The 22,950-nt window shown below is 41.5% G+C and overlaps 1 protein-coding gene across 1 annotated transcript in view; it reads left to right on the top strand.

The window, feature by feature from the left end:
• GLI3 (GLI family zinc finger 3) overlaps positions 1-22,950 on the top strand; it is a 211,960-nt gene that overhangs the window by 165,898 nt on the left and 23,112 nt on the right. The window contains exons 8-10 of the mRNA XM_075142959.1: positions 6,371-6,587; positions 8,042-8,158; positions 9,481-9,621. Of these exons, the coding sequence (XP_074999060.1) occupies positions 6,371-6,587; positions 8,042-8,158; positions 9,481-9,621 (475 nt within the window). The remainder of the gene's footprint in view (positions 1-6,370; positions 6,588-8,041; positions 8,159-9,480; positions 9,622-22,950) is intronic.

Consider the following 22,950-nt stretch of genomic DNA (forward strand, 5'->3'; position numbering starts at 1 on the left):
TAGGTGTTATCCTAATACCTTATGATCAGCTTTATTGAACATGAAGCCAGTCCACCTACAAATCACCTCTCCCTTCAGGAACTGGGGTCCTTTCTGGAGGGACATGGATCATTTGGACTGCCTAGTGTCAGTTGGTGATGGCATGAACAAATGATGGAGGCCACAGAGTGATGTGGGAGTGCCAAGGCTTTTCCACAAGTCGGGAAGGGCCCGTGTGCCTCCTTGCAGTGCAGGGTGCACCCTCCCTCATGGAGGGAGCACTTGGGCTGTGAGTGCACCACCCAGACATCAAAGACCCTTCAGGCCAAAGGGCCTGAAGCCTTTTGCTGCACGGTGGTGTAGTTGGAGCCAGTGTTTCTCACTATGACACATGTTCCTGCACTGTGACCAGTTCTGTACGTTTTATTTCAAGAAAGATGTTAGACAGCTGGGGGGACTACAAGGAAGAGCAAGGAAAATGATCAGAGGTCTGAAAAATGGTACCGATAATAGACTTGACCTAGTTTGTCCAGATTAAAGATGAGAAGACTGGACAGGAAGAGGGTATAATAGTAATTTCAAATATGCAAAAGAGAAAAGAAAGGAAGAGACTGCGAAGGGGAAGATGAGTGATGAGTTCTGGGTAGAATAACAAAGTGCTGGTCTTGTATTGCTGCAAGAAAGATTTAGGATAGAGGATAGGAAAGAAAACTTTAATATGGTAAACATAACATGGTTCTATATGAATAAATAAAGATATCCCAAAGAAACAAATCTATCCTTCAAAATTTAAAAAAGAAAGAGATTTTAAAACATAAGAACCACTGGGTCAAACTAGCAGTGTTAGATACTGTCTAGTCACACAGTCTGTCTCTGATGGTAGAAGCAGCGGATGCTATTTAAGAAGCACATGAACCCTCCTGCTTTCTGACTTTTGTTCTCTCTGTGCGCTCCCAACATCAATAGTCATTAGATGAGTACTCCCAAAGCATGTGCCCTTGCTTGTTCCTTTTAGTATTTCTTTATGGACTTGTTGTCTTTGGACTTGTCTAGTCCCATATGTACCTGCTGGCTATGCCTGCCTCTTGTGGCAGCTGTTCCAGAAGTTCACCAATGCTTTAATCTCTTTGAAGTTGTTCACCTATGGCTTTCATTGAATGCCCCCTAGTTTACACGCTTGAAAAGCTCTTTTCCTAAAACCTTGCAAAGCAGAACCAGAAAGGCGAAAGCACTCGGTTACTTTTGCAAGACTTATATGCATCAGATCTTGCAGAACTGCGTGTGTTTTGTGATACAAAGAAGGTATCTTCACAGTTTTTGTGAAGAAAAGAAAATTCTCGTGATATAACAAAACTATTCTCACAGTATTCACAAAATTGGGATCTGCTCAGCATTTTTGTGTCAGCCTGTCTCCTTAGGCACACCTATGCAATGTATAGGAAAGAAGGAATTTTTCCAGACTTGAATTCACAGCTGTTTTGCGGTAAATCCTGCAGCTGTGACCAGAAACTGGATGACCTTGTTAGTAGGACAGCCACAAAGTAGCCACAAAGTTTGGTTTTGATTATAATGTCTGTTTTTCTTCTTCTTGAAGTCTGTTCCTTAAAATTTGATGTGCTCATGTAATTGCAATGTAGTTCACTGCCCTGCTTTACCTCCAGTGAAGGGAGTTTGAGACTTCTCAGAGGAGGAGAAGAGAAAGAGACTGACAGACAGACAGACGCAGAAGCCCCCAGTCAGTGTATATGAGTTATTGAATGCTTAAGCAGAAATATTACATGTTTTTTCTAACCCTTATCCCCCATAAAACTCAACAACTAAAAAGATAACCTGCATGTAGTTTATTATTAGTGGTCTTACATGCATTCATCTTTTTCTTTTTTTCCTTTTCTACTTTGTCTAAAAAAAAAGAGTCTGTAACAGAAATACAAATCACATTCCCTCCAGTGGTGTAGATTTTCATTTCTCAGTAGGTAGATGGAAGAAAAAGATTCATAATTCACTTACACTTCTGTGAATCCAAGATTTTTTGGAAGTGACTGGTGTTTTGGAAAATGTGAACGATTGGGGCAGGCATCTTGCGTTCTTCTGGCATCCGGATTTTGGAAGTGTTGAGCGCCCCTTGTCTGAAATGCAGCCCCTTTAAGGTTTAAGCCCCTAGAAGAAACATGATGCAAATTGAGGTGTCTGAAACCACTCATCACTTTTGGTTGTTCGTTTTAGTAGTTCTCAACTAGGACTCTCAAAACGATTACTTTCAGGTCTTGTTTTCCACCCCTGGGCATGAATTTCAGGCAGTTACTGAGTGACGCTGGTGCCATCTCGGTGCACATTTCTAAGCAGACGTGGCTGGATCGGCTGGGCAAGGCCAGGTGGTGCCGCCACCCACCCTTCCTGCTGATGCTGGCCTCCTGCCTAGAAAGCAACATGAGCTTCATGGGGCCAGCAAGAGGGCATACAACCGCCAGTCAAGGCAGGGGGATCTCATGGGGTCTGAGGGGACTTGGGGTTATGGGGATTCTTCACACATCCTGTATTCAAGAGTTATTGAACAAAGTGCATTAAAAACTTTGGGAAGGAGGGCAGGAATCCAGGTCTCCCTTTCCCAACTGAGCGCTCCATGCCAGCAACGTTGCGAGCTTTGATTTCTTTTTCTTCTTTTTGGCCCACAACATCAACTTTATGGTCAAGCAGCCTGAATGGTTTCTGAAAGGCAGAGAAAGACGTGCCACCTTCTGTTCTCTTCAGCTCCTTCTGTTCTTTTTAGATCAGAAAAATCGTCCAGGCTGCCCTGTGACAGCATCTTGCATGAGGGTGACATTAAACCCAGCCAGGTCATCTTGCCTTATGGAGAGGTCTCCAGAAACAGCTGGAGAGAATTATTTGAAGGCAACCATCTGAGCTGTTTAAGAAATCACCCTGGTGGCTGAACCGTTGTCACCATTTCTGAATGCTCCCCTTAGCTGTGCTGGCTATTCCTCTGCTCCCTCACGGTCTTCTTTTCATTTCAGTCTGAGATGTTTGAAGTTTGGAGATAAAGGGAATGAAGTGCAGGTTGCCAGGCTCTGTAGGAAAATCCTAGTACCTCAAACTCAACCCTTGCTGCTGAGCATGGGGCAAAAGAAAGATATTAAAGACATAAGGATTCCTCCTTCCTTAGCACATCTGTCCAGCTGTGTCTTAATGCATCTGCTGCTGGTGTTTTCCAGGACGAGCCACTAGCTAAGATGATGTCTGTTTCCTCTGCTGCACCCTACAAGTTTGCTTGCTTGCAAGTTGGACAAAATTTGGCAATGCCTGGCTTAGCATCCTCCTCCTGGAGGCTTATATGGTGTTAAAGCAGATGTAGATAAAGAGGACATCTCTATGAGGTAATATCTGTCCTTTTCATGGAAGCCATTTTTATTTATGTAAGGAGGGGAGTCGCAAATATACTTACTTAACGTTTAAGCACTTGCACTGTACTGGTGTAAGGCATGTCACTGCAGACCAGTGAAACTAGCTTCTGTATTTGTTAAGAAGCAGAGCTGCTCTTGTCCTTTGATTAGAAAGGTATTTTGCCACTGGGGAGACATCATCACTTTTTGTGTTGCTCTACATGGGGTAAAGAATGCGAAGGAGGGATGCCTGACCAAAAATACACTATTGACACAGCAGTCTTTTCCCATCTTTGGAGGGACTGAGTGGAGAATATTGCCAAACTCCAGTAAATATAAGTGAGCTGCATTAAGTGCAAGTTGTACGTATACATCTTGGGGCTTCTACAGTCTGTTTCCTAGTTGGGGCCAAAGGTTCCTCTTCAGCATCCAGCTTCCTGAGTCTCTAGTCACTAGCACCTTAACAGCCTCCTACTGAGATAAAAATATATTCAGATCACAGTAGTTCCCTCCTGCACTGTTTGGGGGGGATCTCCTGTGTTCTTGCTTTGGATAGGTTAAAAAATTAATGTTAGATGCAGGTGCTCATGTAACTGTAGTCACAGAGCAATGATGGGCAGGATCTACATGTCTAAGCTGAGGTCTTAAGTCACTCATGTCTTGTGGCTGAATTGTAAGTTTGTCTTTTTACCATGTAGGATCTGAAGAATGTTGCCTTAAAGTTTTGAACCTGGACTTGCAAAGCTAGGTATTGTTGTGCATGCATAAACACCTAGAAAGGAAAAAAAAAACCCACCAACCACCCTGTATTTCCAAGGATGCTAGGTACTTGGAGCTCCCAATGAAATCAGTCCACTTATTTTTTTCTTTTAAACCGATTCAGCTGATGGGTGAAGATGTCCTAGACATTAACCACTCACAGAGAAATAAAATACTTCATCCAAATTGTTTTTATGTTGCATTTGTTGATCTTGGTGAATTTGATAGCATCTTCAGGATGGTGCTGACTAGTGTTTGAAGTACGTGAGGTGAACTCACAGTGTAGATAGAGAAGTAAAAAAAGCCGGGGTATAGTAAGGAGGCATTGTTGTAGTCTCATGTATGACATTGTAATTGTATGTTTTTTAATGAACAGACCAGAGTAGTTACACTTAGTAATGTTTGTTCACTAAAAAGGAAAAGGGGTGTTAAATCATTGTGTTCTTTGATGAATGGCTTGTACACTGAAGAATAAATTGAACAAACTGGCATAGAGCTCAGTGAACATGAAATCAGCTATTAGAAGAAAGCTTGTGAACAAATTCTGAGCCTGATATGCATCTTTTGATTAATGTCCTATCAATCATCCATAGTGGCTACCTTAGCTAAGTCGTGCTGTAATCATTCATGGTTGCTTACAGGAGCACTAGCAGGGACTATAGAGCTGCAATAACTGAATATTATTACTGATTTATCCCTAACTCTTACTGTGAACAATTACTGTTTTCACTACGTTTCTGCCTCCCTTTATTAAAAAGAATACAATGCAAAATGAAAAGAGAGTTCCTCAAAGACCAGTAAAATTCTCCCAGGGTATTCTTAATGATATTCTGTCCTAAATGGGCAAACTATTGTAATGCAGAGTTCTCACCAGGAATAATAGTAATGTAATCACATTGAAGCTGTCTTTTTATGGATTGTAGTCAAACAGACAAAATGTATAGTCAGATTAATGAACACAGAATTTCTGTAGAATTATTACTTAAAATGGTTGAAATGATTTTAGCTCTTTCTGTATCACAGTATTTTCAGTTAATGCACTTAACAGCAACAGCAATTAAGACTCCAGACTGTAAATTTGGATTAAATCCACCCTTTTGACATTAGAAGAAACCTTGATTCTTAAAAGGTATTATGCCTGCACCCCTCTCTTTTAAGACCTAATGTTTTAAATTTGTATGGCTCTTTTGAACTATGGTTGTTTTGGGGTTTTTAGGAAAAAAAAAAATCAATGTATACACTTTTTGTTCTCTTTTTTTTTTTTTTCCCCTTTCTTATGGTTGTAAGTTATTGGCAAATGTTTACAGGAGAATCTCATATTCCTGTGTGTGAAGATTTAGTTCCGCACCATTTATTTCTCGAGTGTGACACAAAGAATGCTTTGGCACTACCCACAAAATAGGTCTTTAGATGGCAGTGTAATTTCCTCCGAAGTCACTGTAGTCTGGGAAATACGGTGAAGTAATGAAGTGATGACAGGTATTAACATTCATAATGGGCTTTAATAGACATTTAATGTTGTTTAACTGGAAGAAGGAGAAGTGCTTTCCCATTGGAATATTTCTACATTGAAACTCATTGATCACCAATTTCAGAGGGGAAAGGTTAATCCATCAGTTTCTGTAACCAAACGGCACTGATGGAAATTCTTTAGGTGACATTCTGGATGAACCGAGCTTTCCATCTTTGCAAACAAATGAGTGATATGACAAGCATGGTGTTCAGAACACATTTAACCAATTGATTTTCTCTCCTCTTGTAATAAGATCTAGAGACATATGAAAGAGCGTAGCATGAGCCAAGATTAAAGGAACTGCTTCATACACGCGAACATAGGGGAACGGCATTATCAATAAAAGTACTATAAAGCATGTAGGCACCCATTCTTTTTCTTTATATAAAGTTTGTTATTGCAATAAATAGCTGTTATTGAACTGCTTGCCTTTTATTTCAGTTTTTCTGAATTTTATTTCGGTCGGCTTTCTGTGATTTCCTGGTAAATGTTAGGAAAAAATGTTATGTTTTGTTATGGTATCATTTTTGCACTCACTAGTAAATCCAGGCCAACTCTGGCTTTAAAAGCAGGATTTATCATCCTTTGGGGCATGAAGAAAGACATGAGGGGGAGGGAGGGACTTGACTTCAATTAATGTAAATATTTCAAATATATTTTAAATGTTTAATCTGTACGGTTCCATACTGTAATGACCCTCATCTTCTTCCTTCCTCTTCCCTCCTTTTCCTCCCAAATTCAGCCCTGCACTGAGTTTCACGTACCCTCCTACACCAGTATCCCTCCAGCAAATGCATCAGCAAATTATAAGTCGTCAGCAAACCCTAGGTTCAGCCTTTGGACACAGCCCTCCACTCATCCATCCTGCTCCAACTTTTCCTACCCAGAGACCTATCCCTGGCATCCCCAGTGTCCTGAACCCTGTCCAGGTCAGCTCTGGACCTTCTGAGTCCACACAGGTGAGAGACAACAAAAGAAACCTTTGCACCCCATTAATTTATGAAACAATGAAACAAATTACATCGTCTTTATGGCAGTTAATCACCACTGTCACCGAGACCCTTCGATAACAGTTTTCTTGCAGCTATAGCATTTGCAGTCCCTTTATTATAAATCACAGGAGTGTATGCGCAGTTCCTGATTGGTAGCGTGCTTTTTAGTCCTCATAAATATTTCAGTGTGCTGCAGCAGCTTCTTATTCCAAACTGTCTTTCCTGGATCTTACAGGAACATAATATAGGTGGGGAGCAAGAAAAGGGAGGGAGAACCACATCAAAACACTAACATTTTAAAGATTAGCAGCTTTACCTCCAAATCAGGCTGACTATAACATACACAGGGTCGGATTCTGCCCTCCTGACATAGGTGTGAGTAACTCAAAGTGAGTAACTCAATCTGTGAGCAACAGAGGAACTCAAGGATAGTGCAGAAGTTTAAAGGTTTTTTTCTCTGATTTGTGCAAAATTGGACTTAGTTTGAATTAATAATTTCGATAAACCAAGTTGTATTCTCAAAAGCTGGAGATGTGCAGCAGTGAATCAGGCCCCTAAAGTGGAGTTTATCACAGTTCGTGGTTTGCCTGTTATTAACTAGTGCTGTTTGTTTCCAGATGACCTGGGATAGGTTATTTATCAGTCTGGGAGCTGTTTATCTCCTGGCTAGCTTTTACAAATGTAGAAGCAGAACATACTGCTGTAGGAAGAATATTGATTTTTTTGTGGGGTCCATGCAAGTTCAAATATCTCTAAAAGATCTCTGGATTCCTACAAGATCCATTTGCAGGTGTAGGTAATGGTGTTCAGTCTAGCACAGCAAGAGAAAAACAAGATTCTGGACTGTTTATGTCAGCAGTAGTTTTGCCATTGACGGGAGAATCCAGGACTTCATCTACGATGTTTTGGCTGAGGGTTTCAAACTAGTGTTCAGTTTTTCTTCCTATGCACCATTATAATGAGAAACACAGTAAAAGAGCTGAGGTCTTGTGTGCAGATGGAAGTGCAAAACCTTTCCTCCGAGTGTGAAAAAATACATCTTTTTCTCGTGTTCATTCGAACCAGTGCACAGTGATTTCGTTTTTCAAAATTGCCTTTCTGAAGTCATCATTATGTGGAAAATGGAGTTCTTCCTACCCCTCCCTGGCCTGACAAAACCAGCATTGGTTTGTAGCAAGGAATTACATCAAATGCCCTCCTTCCTGTTCCCTCCCTGTTCCATTACAAGGTTGAGTGATGCAGCTCTTCCACAAGTTAATGCTATGTAATTGAAGCACAATGTAATTGCATATCCAATATAATTAACAGTGTAGCTTCTCCAAATAAAGATGCTGAGCAGATGCTGCATATTTCTGTTTGGAGATACATATTATTCACAGTCTAATTTTGTCTTTTTTGGGGAAAAAAAAACCTGCCTGCAGCAGAATAAACCCACAAGCGAATCTGCAGTGAGCAGCACTGGAGATCCCATGCACAACAAGCGCTCCAAGATAAAGCCCGACGAGGACCTCCCCAGCCCGGGAGCAGGAAGCGTGCAGGTATGGCGGTCAGGTTACAGCCATAAGCCTTTCATCTCGCTGCCAGAAGGAAGACAGACCTCGCCTGTAGCACGTGTTTTCAGGCTTTCTGCCCTGGTACGGCCCTTCATCTAGTGCACACGTGGGCGGCCTCAGCTCACGGTAGCAAGGGTTAAACAGGGGCTGCTGGGTTACAGGGCTGTGTTGCAGAACGAGGGCAGAGAGGAAGGAGGCTGATGGAGAGGTGCCTCTGATCAGTCAGAGAGTGCTCAACCCTCCGTTCGCCGTGGGAAAGCGAACCAGAGACAATCAGGTCATATTGAGGACGTGTTTTCTGTTCAGCAAGAATATTTACGCCACGTTGACTTTTACCAGATCTTAGCACTGTACTGCATTGAGGCCTCAGTGTCAGGCTCCAGTCTCATTTGCGATACTTTCTATACCAGTTAATGCCACTGGTTTTAGTAGAGCGACTCCTGATTTACAGTGACTCGGTGGAGATGAGAATCAGAGCCTCGATCTTGTGAGTGAATCCATGAAAACAAAGCAGAGGTCCGTCTAAATCCTTCAGCAGGTTTGAAATGGAAAGAGCATGAGTGCATAATGTGAACCAAATGTTTACGCTAACATCTGACCCTTACCCTCAGCATGTTACAAGCTAGGGAGGATGAGGCACCTTGAGGAACTGAAGGTGGAAAGTCAAAACCCAAAATTAAATACTCTCTTCTTCTGCTCACCCCTTTCATGCACACATTACAGGCAAGAACAGGCTACCAAGTAGCCTGAAAATTACCAAATTACCAAAATTGCTTTTGGAAGGGTTTTTGTGTGCAAAATTGTCACTGGATTAACAATGAAAACACACTTTGGGTTACTGGTGATCCATTTTGTGTCTAACTGTAGTACTAAAGTCAAATTCCAATTAATGCAATGATACTGAATAGTGCCTTTTTCACTAGTGATGCCACTGAATGTAAAGGGGTAAGTGTGCAAATAAAGAGCTGCTTAAATATGGGGAGAGGGAAGCCAAGCTTTTACGATTTGCTTTGAATTGAAATGTAAAGGGATTGTTTTTTTTTTTTTTAGAGATTCTCTGCAGTGATGTACGTCTGGGGAGAAAAAATTTATTTTACGCGTAGAGTCTGCAAATGGCTTCTGGCTTACCAGGCCTGTTTTAGGCTTCTGTATTTTGTAGAATTGAGTAACAGAGTGAACTGAGAGTAAAATAATCTACACACCCGCCCCCATCTTTACTTTAATGCTGAAATAATTCACTTTTCTTCCTCCTCAGTTTCAGAATTTCCTCTCTTCTCTCCTCACCCCTGTTTTTTTCCTCTCTCCAGGAACAGCCAGAAGGAATGACCCTGGTAAAAGAGGAAGGGGACAAAGATGAAAGCAAACAGGAGCCTGAAGTGGTCTATGAGACAAACTGCCACTGGGAAGGCTGTTCCCGGGAGTTTGACACACAGGAACAGCTAGTGCATGTAAGTTAATGGTATTCAGGAACTGGGTTTTAAAACTACGTGACCTTTTTCATGGGGGTCGGGTTCTCTGACCCTGTGCTGAGTCAAGTTTCTTAGCTAACAGCGCTGCAAACTGGAGAGGGGTTTATGAGTTTCTGAGAATAAAGAAAACTCGGAGCCACAGTGCTTGACCTGTTCAGTCAGCTAAAGCTTAGTGTAAAATTCAATAAAGTCTTCAATAGAGATTGTAATGGCTCTGATCCTGTAAGCCAGCAAACGCTATTTTGAGTTAGAGACTTTGATAGTTATTGAGTAATAGTAAGCTGAACATGAATTATTATTAACCTTTAGCCAAGTTTGATTTTTTCTCCCAAAAGGGACTGTAATAGTAGAAATGGGCAAGGGGAATTCTTCCCCTTCCCTAAGGGGGTTTTTGGTATCAATTTACTGTTGTGTGTAAACTGAAGTGGATTATTTGGCTAAATACATGGAGACTGAGTTATTTCAGGCTTTTTAGCAAAAGCGAACTGTATGGTCTTACTTATGCTACACCAAATACTAGTTGTATCTGCCTTGTTTTTTCTTCCTCTCTACCACTTCTCCAAAATAAATGATTTTTACTATTTTGTAGCATTGTAAGGTAGAAAATGAACGGTCAAAATCTAGAATATAACCTGGCAAGTACAATCCCCTCCCCCCCCATTTCCAACCTCCTTAGCTTGCAGCACGTCTCTTAATTATCGACATCATGGAACATATTGAAATACTCTGAAAGAAAAGGAATTCCTAGTACAGATTAGAGAGGAACATCTTCAGCAAATGATCAGTGTGTCAGAATCCTATTTATTGTGGAAAACCATTTAATACTTTCCTGGAGATCATGCAAAATCTATTGCATTATGTGGCCAATACTACTGAAATAGCTTGTTGAAAAATGTACTTTTCCACCCAAAATAAATAAAAAAAACCCACCATATGTTTCCAAACACTATGCAAAATGGTAAACTGATGCTGCAAAGCTGACTTCAGTAAAGCAATGCCAGCTTTTACTTCCTGGAGTGTGAGAGCCTCTTGGTGTTGCAGTTATTCATCAAGATATATTTTCAGTTTCCTGTTATTAGGTAGTAGCAGTTACAGTAACAATAACAATAATAATAAATGAAAGACTATCACAAACTAAAATAATGGCAAAAGTGTGACATTTTTTAAGAATCCGTTGGACAAATTTTGCACCTAACATTTTAATAGACCAAGATGAAATGTGAGGAGAGACTCTTTCAGTGTCATAGTATCTTTTTGGGAAGAAATGCCATACGAACGGCTGCTGCAAAGGGTTGGACACATTTAAAAGATCAAGTGTCAGACTTGCAATTGATTCCATGCAAACAGACTGATTGACATCATCTGGGGCTCTGCACAGGCACAGCCTTTATATCTGCTAATAATTGTAAGGCTGAAGCTTTATGATGCCTAGCAAACCTTTCTTAATATTCAGAAATGATACCAGTGATGATGATAAATAATTTACACCAAAATATATGAAATAAAAGAGAAATTCAGAGTAAAGGTGCCCTTGGTAATGAAAAAAATGAAGAGGTTTTTTTGAAGTTTCAGACATAAAATTTAATTGAATTCCACTGTGCCTGTTAGCTAATAACTAATGTTTTGTAGTTTCAGGTGAATTAAATTGACAGTGTGATAGTTTTGTTTTTTTTTTTTTAATGCATTTGTTGTTTCTGGTGTGATTTTTGTAGCGAATCTGACTGTACTATAAGGGTCAATAGCAAGACTCCTCTGGAAAAAGTGTATTTCTTAGTTTCTGCACAATGGCAACATCTGAAATGGGTTTCTCTAGACATAAAGAAGGCAGATAAAAATGTTTCTATGATACAAGGAGTTCTTTTTGGCAGGGTTCAGGATTCAAATATGTTATGATAGCATTTAAGATTACGAGGTGCAAGTCCTGACTCGATACCCTGAAGACAATAAAATCATCATCATCATCGCAACCATCACATTCAAGTAGCGCAAATCACGCTGTAAGAGTCAGCGTGACTCGGTGATGGGGCCCTGGTTTGTGATTTCTTTTGCTGCTCCGACAGAGCTCTGCTGTGGGGACTTGAGCGAGTTATTTCTGTCCAGAATTGCAAGGGGCTTTAGACATCTAACTCTGCTTGAAAGTCTGGCCATTCACCCCGGTCTCTCTCTCTCACATTTTGTCTGCCCTTGATTGCCCCAGCCCTCTGATGTACACCTGCAGCAACTAGGGAAACGAAGTCCAGGTCTGGGTAGGGCTTCATGGGAGGGCAGTCCCAGTTTTGCTTAGGTGTGTGACTCCGGCAGAAAGCGTTAAGTCCCTGAGTAGCAGTTCAGCCCTTGAAAATCTCCCCACTGGTGTGGCTCGTGTATGCCTCCTACTCAAATACTCGTGGTTAAAGCTGAGTAGATACAAATTGCCATAATTTGCGCTTACCTCAGTGTCTTTGCACTGGATGAGTTTCTGACTTGGCGTGTGCAAGTGTGCACCTGAACTAGGCACAGAGAGAGTATGTGTCTCAGTGGTGTGAGTACATCCTTTACTCAGTAATATTTACACTGCAGTAGCAGCTGGAGGCCTCATCAAGCCCAGAGTCCCGGGGTGCTAGACGCTGCTCAAACAAGAGAAAGAATGGCCCTGATATGGGCATGAGGTCTTCATGATTAGCATGAGCAGAGAGCTACAGTCACGTGTTCAGAAGTTGGGTGTGATACAGCATTACACATGTGATACTCCATCATACTGTGTACACACACCTACTTGCCCATACTCTGGGTGGTTAAGTGAACTGTATAGTGAAACTAAGAGTGAGCTATGTAGACCTTCACAAAGAATTGCAAGAAACCCCTTCCCTGTCACCCACTTCATTGAGTACGTGGTATGTAGCATATATTCAGTAGACAGAAAAATGCATTTGTATATTTGACTTGGAAATATTTAGAGTATTCTTTCACCTGTACAACTCTAAACCAGTTCCCTGGGCTTTGGAAGTTCAGCTGGGAAGAGGAAATTTGTAAAATGCAGAGTTTCAGAAAAAAGACATAAAAGCATTCTTGTACATCCGAATAAGGGTAAATTTTCAGGATCTACGCAAGCTAGCAGTAACTCTTTTAATGAATGTGGGTTTTTTTTCAGGGGAATAAAGCTACTGTTTGTAGCCATACATAAATAGTAAGATATCAGACCCAAAACATCCGATGGCACAGAACAGACTGTTATCCAAGCCTTGCAACCCAAAGCACTGGAATTTCAGAGGAACTGCAGTGTTTAGGGAAAAGATGGAAGTATGTTTCTAGCTGTTTGTTTTGTTTTTTACTAAAGGGTTAGGTACCTCAGTGTGAATTCTAGTCGCACCAGGTTGGGCAGAGCTAAGAAGAGCTTTTCCACAATACACAATGCACACAGTTCACATTATAGATGTCATTACTCCCATCATATATAGGGCGTATACACAACCACGTATGCATGTGTTTTGAAAGAGATAAATATGAATTTGTGTATATTCTGGTTTTCCTATCACATGAGGATAGCTTTAGTATCTTTTTGGGAACGATGGGATGCGATTTACTTTGAAATCAACTGTAGGTGAATCAGATTCTAGCAATATCTGCATTACAATGTGATGTGTGATATAGCATGTATGAAATGGTAAATACAAACATAATATGTGTCTGAATATGTGGTATAGCTTTAGAGCAGAATTTGCAATCTTGGGCACAGTAGTCAGCATCTGAGGGCATTTTTCTGCATTACTTTCTGTAGTAGCAAAGTCCTGCTGTTATTAGTGTAAAATGTGGGCACTAGTGAAAGTGTGCTTAGGCCCCAAGAGACAATGTTTTCTGACTGAATTTATGAACAGAACCTGGGCTGCTATGAATAAATAACTGAAAAGCTACATAAAAGAATCATTATTGACCCACCCAGAAGGGTTTGACGCTGCAGTGATTTTGGTGCGGGAGCTCTTATTTTCAAGCGATATGTGCCACTTAGAATTCAGCGTGGTTAAATTTTCATGATACATACACCAAAAGGCAAGGTGTTAAACCATTCAGATGCTCTGCCTTATTTATAGCACCTATCCATCCTTCCCCCCCCCCTTCTCTTACAGTTAATAGAAAGATTCATGATTCTTCATGGTTGTCTATCTAGCGTCTGACAGTACCGACTGCCCTGCTAAAGCAAGTCACTATCTATAATTGATATCCTTCTATGGAATAGGGTACCGGCTGCAATTGAAGGGTTTTGCTGAAAGCTCTTAAATCCTGACAAGTTCTGCCCTTGTTCTGGTTCAGTCGCTGAGCTGCACTGCTGGGATCGCAGGGTTATTTGAAGTTGGTGCAAAAGGAGTGCGTGTGTTGCACATTAGCAAACCACAAAGTTGGAGAGCCGTGTTGGAGCTGCCACTGCGTTCGCCTGCCAGGTCTTCCTATTTACAGTGCGTTGCACTCCCGAAAAGATTGCTTACATTACTGTTTGAACATGTGTATTAAAGGTTTCTTTCTTTTCCCCCTTCTTAAAAAAAAAAAAAAAAAAAGAACCTTATTTATTTTAAAGCCTCAGTTTGCTGCTGGGGTCTCTATCATTCAGCTGTTTAATTCATTTCTCTGCCCAGCGAGATATTATAATTGGGCTTAGCTGAGCTCAAGTTTGTTTTAAATATGTGATAAATGCACTTGAGTGCCCAGAAGCTAATAAGATATTGTATATTTTTATAAATCTGCTTTTTGTTGCAGTTTGTCTTTTTTTTCCCCCAGAAATCGGTTTAAGAATAAAATATTGCAAAAGGGTTAGACACTGAAGATAAAAGTTTGTTTAAGAAAATTATCCTTCAAGGAAATGACTGAAGTTATTGTTAAATATTAATACAATGGCAATCAGAAAAATGCAGTGCTGCCTATTTCTCATCCCCCTTGCTGTGTAGCCTTGATGATAATTATTTTTTTATTCAAAAACATGCTTGAAGAACTGTAGAGCTATTTTTTGCTAGTGTTTTCTCCTTAATTGTACAGCAATAAAATTCTCTCGTTGTTACATTTGATTAGATGAGATCAAAAAGCCCTAAACTGACAGCAATGGTTTACATTCAGGATTTCATTTGCTGAGGTCTTCCTGCCTAGTTTCAAAGCCCCGGTGACTGGAGCACTCCCCCAGCAATCTCCAGGGCAGCTGCTGTAATGCTCCTCCAGGCTCCCTTATTGCACCAGAGGAAAGTTTCTTGTGTTTCTCGGGTACCCACGTGTTCCCAAGGTAATCGCGGAGCACTGAGGATACCCAGAAGAACCATTACATGAAGTTCCCTGAGTTGAGTTTCTTAAGGTTTTTGCCCTCTGCTCCAGAAAAGGGTGGGTTCAGCCCCCACTGACAGAAGTTGGCCAGCAATCCATGGAGACCTACATAAAACCTGGGCTGCCTCTACGTCCTGCCTTGGCTCAGGTTTTGCAGCACCTATAGTGACATGGCGTGCCTTAATCAATGCTGTGCACCTCGAAACACTTAAGAACGTGTCTGATAGGGAGGTGAGGAGCCCACTGCTCTCTGAAGGACTAGACCTCTTTGGAGTGGGTCATTTTGGATGCCCAGAAATAAGGACACTCAAAGTCAATAGACTTTTGAAAGTCTCATTCCCTCTGCTACCACACTGCCCTTGGCCTGTGGCTTCTTCCTCAGCTCCTCTCCTGTAGGAGAGTGGTAAGTAAGGACTGGAGAGAGCTTCATCTCTCTTCTCGAAAAAAAGATCCAACCGCAATAGGAGAATAAGCCAGATTAGAGCTGTTCCCCTGAGTAACAGCTGCCGCGGTAGAGCTGTAAATGACCACGAGAGTCGTGCATTGCCTGCCGCTTGCAGGAGGAGAAACTGCCCCATGAGCCAACAGCCCCGAGCTGCCAAGGCCGACAGGGTGCTGCTCGCAGCTGTGTGGGTAGGCATCTGTGCCTGACAGGAGGCAATTACACACAGCTGCCCCAAAAGGCAGATTGTCCCCTGTGCATTAGCGATTTCTCTGGGCGCTGGAGGTGTTCTTGCAATTGGTCGTGATGCAGGTGAAGTCCCAGCTACGTGAAGCAAGTCCCTTTACAATCCCAAAGGGGTGTAATTACACATCCCAGTTTGCATGCGTCTCCAAATACATGGAGGGATTTACTTAATTTTTAGTTCTTCTTTGCAGAGGCAGTTTTTAGTGCATTTTCATTATAGTTTTATTTGGCTCTAGCACAATAACACAGAGAGGCTTCAGCCCATTCGCAGGCTCATTGTGCGTGGCAGTGACAGCCACTGCCCTGAAAGGTTCAGAAATGTTTCCTTTAAATTGAAAAGAATAAGGAATAGATAAGAACATGAAATCCATTATAGTAATCATTTTTTTCCTGACAAAAGAAGAATGTTTTACGTACAACAGCAAAGGGGGTTTTGTTAGTGGTTTTATTCTATTTCATCTTATTTTATTTTTTACTCAGTGGTGTCTGGACCCTAATCCATATTTGGAGAAGCAACGCTGCGGACAAAAGAAATCATTCTTCAAGTGAGACAAGCCCAGGGCTTGGGACAACATGGAGAAGGCAGGGAGTTGTTTTAGAGGCAAGCAAGTGCTATGGAAAGGTTTTTTCCCAGTTTGTGCATCCCCTCAGTATATTTGATCTTTGTAGCTGTGACGGAACAAGGGGGAGGAGAGAGAGGGAGGAGAGATTATAGCAAATAATTGTGAGAAACGTCTGTCCAGAAGTTTTTAGATTTTGAACTCTCCTCCTCGCTGCCTCTTTAAAGGCTGAGTTAGAATTATGGCACCACCTTATTGTGCTGGATTATAGGCTATGAGCCCATAGTTTTAACTGTGCCAGAATGGTAGCATCGTTTATAGGCCAACAATTCATTACATGGCGTAGGAAAACTAGCAAGCGGATCTGTGCCCCTAAGCGCATGTTCGTTTTCTCTTTGTTTCTGTATGGGTATCTAACACAGACTTGTTTAAACGAAGCAGGTCTTTAACCCCCCATCAAAGGTAACCGTGTAAGTGCTGTCGGGTTTTAAGGTTAAGTAACCACAGTCAGACCTCACTGCTGTTCTGTAGCCTCAGTAGCCCCCGGGGTTTGGCACGGCCCCTGTTTGCCTTCCCACCACATCCTTGCTCTGCGCCAGCCACCGTGATGCCCTCTGCCTTCCAGCAGTGTTAAAAGTCAGCACTGCTGCCTTGTGAAGAGATGTCACTCACTCTGGGCTTGACCCAAAGGCCAGCTGTGCTTTGGCTCAGGTCCTCTTAAGCACTCCACTACACAAGCGCATCGGCAGTTCCCCTACCTAGACTCTGGCTTTTGATGAATCACAGAGGAGAAGGGGAAAAAAAAATGAAGTGGGGATTTCCTTTTTTGATAGAGAAAGGTTTACAAAAAAATAAATCCACCCTAATCTGTGAAGTATTAAGAGGGGATTTAGAGAGAGAAATGTAATCATTTTTTTATTTTAATTCCTCTGTAATTAGCATTTCTTTCACAGCATTAGGCAAACTTGTTGTTAGTCTGCTGCTGCTACGGCTACTGTTCATATGAGTTGCCAAAGTCAATATCTTTGAATTGGTGTCCCTGAAAGAGGTTGCTAAACTATGACATGTCGTTTAAATAGCACTTCTTTTTCACTGTTGTGGGTAGGGATGAACAGTGCTCCTCCTATGCCCCGAGAAGTTAGTCTAGTCATTTAGATTGAAACCGTAACAAGTGGGCACTTGAGTGGAAAGGGCTGCGCATGGCAGGGGACAGGGTTTGGCCTCTGTCCGTGCTTTTAATCACAAAGCACTATTTAGGTGGTTTGTGGATATACGTACTTACTTGAAGTGTTTATTTTGCTTCAGAGTTCAGCTAGATGTTTCATAGGTGACTTCCAGTTTTGGGGAGAAGTGTAGGATAAGAAGCTGCCAGCCAAGTCCCAGGGGAGCCTGTGCTGACTGAGTGACAAATGCGTAGGCAAGAGTAAAGCTGCAGAGTGAACTGACTCCTGTAGGAGTAGGCATATCATGGAGAAGAGAGAAAAGGAAAGTCCCTGCCTGCTTGCTTTGCTGCCTCCGAGCTGCAAGGAAGGTTGGGCTTGTGCATTGACTCCAGGTACCTTTCAGTCCTGACCAACGAGCCAGGACAAAGCGGGTTTGCCTGGACAGAGCTGCGGTTTCTGTGCAGCTTTTTCCTGCCTTGCTACTGCTGACAAAGTGATTTGCTGTTATGTAGCCTGTGTTATTATGGTGAACCAGTGGAAGATCTACCTCGAACCTTCTGGAGTCCCCTGTTCGGTGTGATGTGTCTCTGCACTGCTTTTGTCACCTCCCGATGAATAGGATTTTATCCATAGTGCAGCCCATCGTTGTATCTCTGTCACAAGTGTCATGTTCTCCCTCTTAGCTGCCCATAAGGTTTGCCTATAGAAACCCGATGCCTGGAAGAATAGAAATCTATGAGTGCTGGCGCAGCTATGCACGTGGAAGTGCTTTTTCTCAGACAGAAGTGGCAGATCAGCATGCACGAACGGCGGCAGGCACAGGCAAGCTAAATACAGGCGCGAGTGCAGCTTCTGCACTTGGTTTTGAGAGGGCTGGCCTGCATGGATTCATTTTTGCAGTCTCTTTTGTTTGTGTAACCTCTTAATAGAAAAAAAAAAGAAAAAGCACATGAGCCTTTTATCGTGGGGAAAAAAATTTAGTGTTTTCCAGTGCTTAAACTTTTGTGTGAGCATGACTTTTCTTCAGGGTGTCAGGTGCCTAATCTATAAAATGAATGGGTGGTGGTTTTGTCAGTAGTGGGTCCTCTGGTGACTTGCACTGTAGGTATGGGGTCTGCATATACCATTCTTATGTGTATCGCAGGGCTGAGATGCTGCAGTTCTCCGTGAGATAAAGTAGTCAAGCTGAAAATGAAACAAAGCTCTAACTGTATCCCTCCTTGTGTTTAGCAGAGATAAACTCCAGTGGAGTCTCAGTGCTGCTCCGTTTGGCTTCTGGCAGCAGCTTTAATTGGTAAAATGCAGATTTTTTTTTTTGATCAAGAGAGGATTATTCTTGTTATCAGTCTGGAGCATCTTATTTCAAGATGAAAAGGCTTCACTGAATTACAGATGCCAACATTTTTACAAAGCACTTTGGCGATTGACATCTCAAAGAGAAAGTATGATTTATTAGCCTATAATGGCTAACACTGAGCACTGGGCTAGGTCCCACTGATTTGTGAAATTGCTTAATATGAATTGCCTTTTTGTGTAATTCAAGCCCCAGGTTTTTCAAATAAACTTAGAATATAAAGTGTATGAAACATTACATTCCCTGGAAAGGGAAAAGGGTAATGGGGCTGTGTAGCTAAAAAGGAAAGAAAGGCAAAGGAAGAAAGGGAGAAAGAAAGAGAGAGAGAAAAAGAAAGAGAAGAAGAAAGAAAAAGAGAGACAGAAAAGAAAGAAAAAGAAAAAGAAAGACCTACTTCTAAATCCATCTTGGTGGTGCTTTTTTACAGTAGTTTGGTTGATATCTTGGCAGGGTAAAGATTAATAACAAGCCTTGTCGCTATCAGTACCTGCTTGTCGATTCTCTGTAACAGGGCTGTCTGTTCAGCATGGAAATTATTGATTAAATAAAAATTGCTATTAGATTGTGATGTGATCCATAATCACAAACAATGGTGGACATTCCTCTTTCAGATCCCAAGCCATGCATCAAGTTTTTCCTTGCAGTAATTTATATTGTGCTGACACTCGCACCTATTACGCTTTTATCCTCTCCTACACGTGTCAAGAAAGCACTAAAAGAAAGAACAGCAGCAGCACAGCGGCAGGTAGGAACTCGCTAAATTTTCAGAGAGAAGCACAACATAGCTGTGCTTCTAGTTAGCACCTTACCCCAGCAGTGATTTCTGCCAGATGAGGGCAACACCCCTTGAATTCAGAGACCTTTTTCAGAGTGTTTTCAGTGAGGGCAAGAGTTTGCTCCACAAGTATTCGTACCTAAAATTACTACTGTCCTTTTTTCCTTCCTTTATTCCCTTGGCTCTGGTTTTATTTATGATTGTTGCTTGAGGTACGTCCATGGTTAGGCCCTCCATGTCAGGACGATGTGGAAAGGGGATGCATCCAGGGAGATCCAATATGTTTTTGTGGAGTATTTTTAGCATTCTGCAGTGCGAAGGACAAGTGGGTTTCCTGTATTTATTTAGCTCTGATGCTTCCTAATTTGAGGAATCCAGGATTGGAGTGCTTCAGTTAAGACTGCGTCACTTCAGGCTGAGTTAATTAAAAAGATAGTATCTCACTGTTCTCTTCACAGCACATGTGAGCACAGTACCGACTTTCTTCCTCCTGTGAGAGCCTTTGTCTAAAACTAAAGGAAATTTCGTCAAAATGTTTTCCAGAGTTTGGCCACTTACAGGAATTATGCCCACACAGCTTCTCTGTCCCTTTGTCTCAGAAGACTTAAACAATATATATGTCAAAACTGATCAAGTCCACCTGGCCTGGCTGCTAGGGAGAGGCATTCCTGTAGCTCTGGACTGTGCATTGTAGATTGTTTTGCCAGTTACCAGCACTAGGCAGGGTTACTAAAAGAGTTTTGTACCTCTATACGAGAGCTGAGAATGCAGAAGCTTAATACACTGTGGGTATGGGATTTTTTTTGTCAGTGTAATTTTTCTTAAAGTTAGTAAAATTAAGGCTTTATCCTTTAAACTGTTATCAGTGCTAATTATCATACGATGTATATTTCTGTGTCTCGCTACTGTTGGGGTAGTTTTTGCATATCTTTCTTGTGCCTAAACCGTTTCCAATTTTATCACAGATAATCAAGAAAACCTTACCTGCAGTATTTGACCATTTGCCACATTACACTAGGCTTAAAGAGTGTTTAACAGTGAGCTTGGCTTACTTCATTATGCAGGGCAAATATGAAGTTTTCAGGCTTGGCCACTGTCGTTTAAATCAAGAGACTACTTCATTTTGCAAAGCCGGAGCCATGTGCCTTGCACACCTCCCTCCAGTGCAGCCACTTTCTCCACATGGATCAGAGCCAAGGGATTACCAGCCAGGAAATTAATTGCCAAGGGGATTCCGACACTTACGGTTAGTAAAAAAGCCTGAACAAAGAAGTGTGTTTTATATTGCATTCTATAGGCGCCAGGCTCCAGCTCTGATAGTTTTTGGATGAGAGAGAGTTACAGAGATACAGGACTGCCCTTTGGTTTACTCCTGCAGACTTCTGGGGCTGACTGCCAGCACAAGTCTGTCCCATTCAGATGGTGCCCCAGTGGTATATGGGAGAAGAGATGAATCTTGGAGTTAAACCAGACTATTTAGGATTGATTTTTAGTTACCAGAAGCACCTGTAAGTTCACTCCAAGTCAATTAAAGTTAGTGCGTGGAATGCAGGGCAGAAAAAAAATGGGCTTTGGCTCTTTTCTAAGTGCGTTAGGTGATACCTCCATGTTCTACTAAGAGATCCTGTACAGTTTTCATTCCAACAGCTCAAACATACATCTGTAGTGTAGCTACAACACAAGACTGTCTATGGTATATACAAGAGAATAGAAAATGTTATCGTGTGGCAAGAGAGAGATAAAAGAAGGTATCTCTGCTGCTGCTCCCTGGAGCACCGAGGGTGACTAACTTCTAACATGTGACAGACCTCTGCTAACCCCGACTTTGCTAGGATGTGGTTGGGATGACCAAGCCTAGTGCAGATGTGAAAGATAAATTCTAAACGCATGTCCAGTGGAAAACAGCCGAGGGAGGTCTCAGAGGAGCAATAAACTGTTGCACATGCCGAAGCTTGTTAGAAATGTTTCTTAGAGATGTTAGGAAGGAAGTGCCCAAAATACCTTCTCCAGTTCAGTCGTGATGTCATGGCTTTAACACATCGCTGCTTCTGTCACCCACCAATGTTGTATTAATTCTACCAGGACCTCCTCTGTGATGAAACAAACATTAAAACATACATAGACTTTGATTTTGTAAAGATTTTGATAATGCTTATCACGGCCATCATTTTTCTTTGTAGTTTCTGTGAAAAGTGTTGTGTGTTTTTAAGTCACTACATTCCTGACTTTCTTAGGGGTTTTGTGCATTTCATTGCAAAAAGTGGATCAGGCATTATCTCCTAATCTGAACTGCAGCTTTCGTAGATTATGTATAAGGAGACACTAAGTGCATTTATTGAAAAAAAATCCTGCTATTCAACAGTCTCTTTCTGCAGACAAAGCATTGGTATTTTTATCATACAGGCAATTTGGATGTGTCCGTGTGGTAAGCATAGAACTCTTTTTAAAAAAATTAAAAAGACTTACTGATTGATTTACACAGGAAGATCCTGCTGAGGAATATCTTTTTCTTTCATTTTAAGTGGATCAGTGTTAGCTGTGCTGTAATCATTTAAAAAGTACTAAAAGCAGAAGAAAGTGCATGGTTTAACGAAATCTGGTCCAAGGTTCAACTAAACGAAGTGCATATTGTTCAGCAAGTCCTGTCTACATGCTTAGTGTTACTGTCCATATGTTTAATACGCTCCGAAGAGCAGATCCCATTTAATTGTCTGACATTTACCTTGCTGTTTTGCCTCATTAGGAGCATAGGATTTTCAGTAAAAGAAGGCAATGGTTTAACTATTTTGTAAGGGATCAAGTACTTTGCTAATCCTTCTGCGTAGATAGATGACCCATTGTACCAGTCTGGGAGTTTGGAAGACTTCAAAATCTTATTAAAAGAGTACTTTTTAGCTTTTCCTTGTTCTACCTTGCTATAGCCTTTCATAGATTTATAAGTTGGCTCACGGGATTAAGCGGTTTGTCTCTGCTAATATAAAATGATATAAAGCTGCTGTAATATATGGTTACATTTTAACTCAAAGAGCCTGTTGGTACTAACCTGCTTGCAGTCTATTTCCAAACCCATGCAGAAAGGCAGTGTAAATTTTAACAGATTTTTGTCATTAAAACCATACAATTTTTATAAAACAGCTCTGGCTTTATATATTCATTTGGTGTACCACAGTTGTTGGGATATTTTGCTGGGTACTTTTTCACTTCCATTTTTTTCTGCTCAAGGCATCTTTACTGTTGAGCGTTTATGTCTTGGCTCCGCCAGTCTGGACTGTATTGTGGAATGTAAAGATTAGAAATCTCTTCCCATTTTATTTTCTTGTGAATATGTCCTATTTTAAAGGAAAATATTATTACTTTGAGCGTGGTTTGAACGCACGGCTCAATAACTAAGTATAAGAGCTGCTAAAGCCCTGCTGCTGCAGAGAGCTCAGTGCGTTTGGACCCAGTTGAATTTAATGGGCTCCGGGCTGCCATAAGAGCCTGTGCGA

Source organism: Calonectris borealis, chromosome 2 (assembly GCF_964195595.1).
Source record: "Calonectris borealis chromosome 2, bCalBor7.hap1.2, whole genome shotgun sequence".
Lineage (NCBI taxonomy): Eukaryota > Metazoa > Chordata > Aves > Procellariiformes > Procellariidae > Calonectris > Calonectris borealis.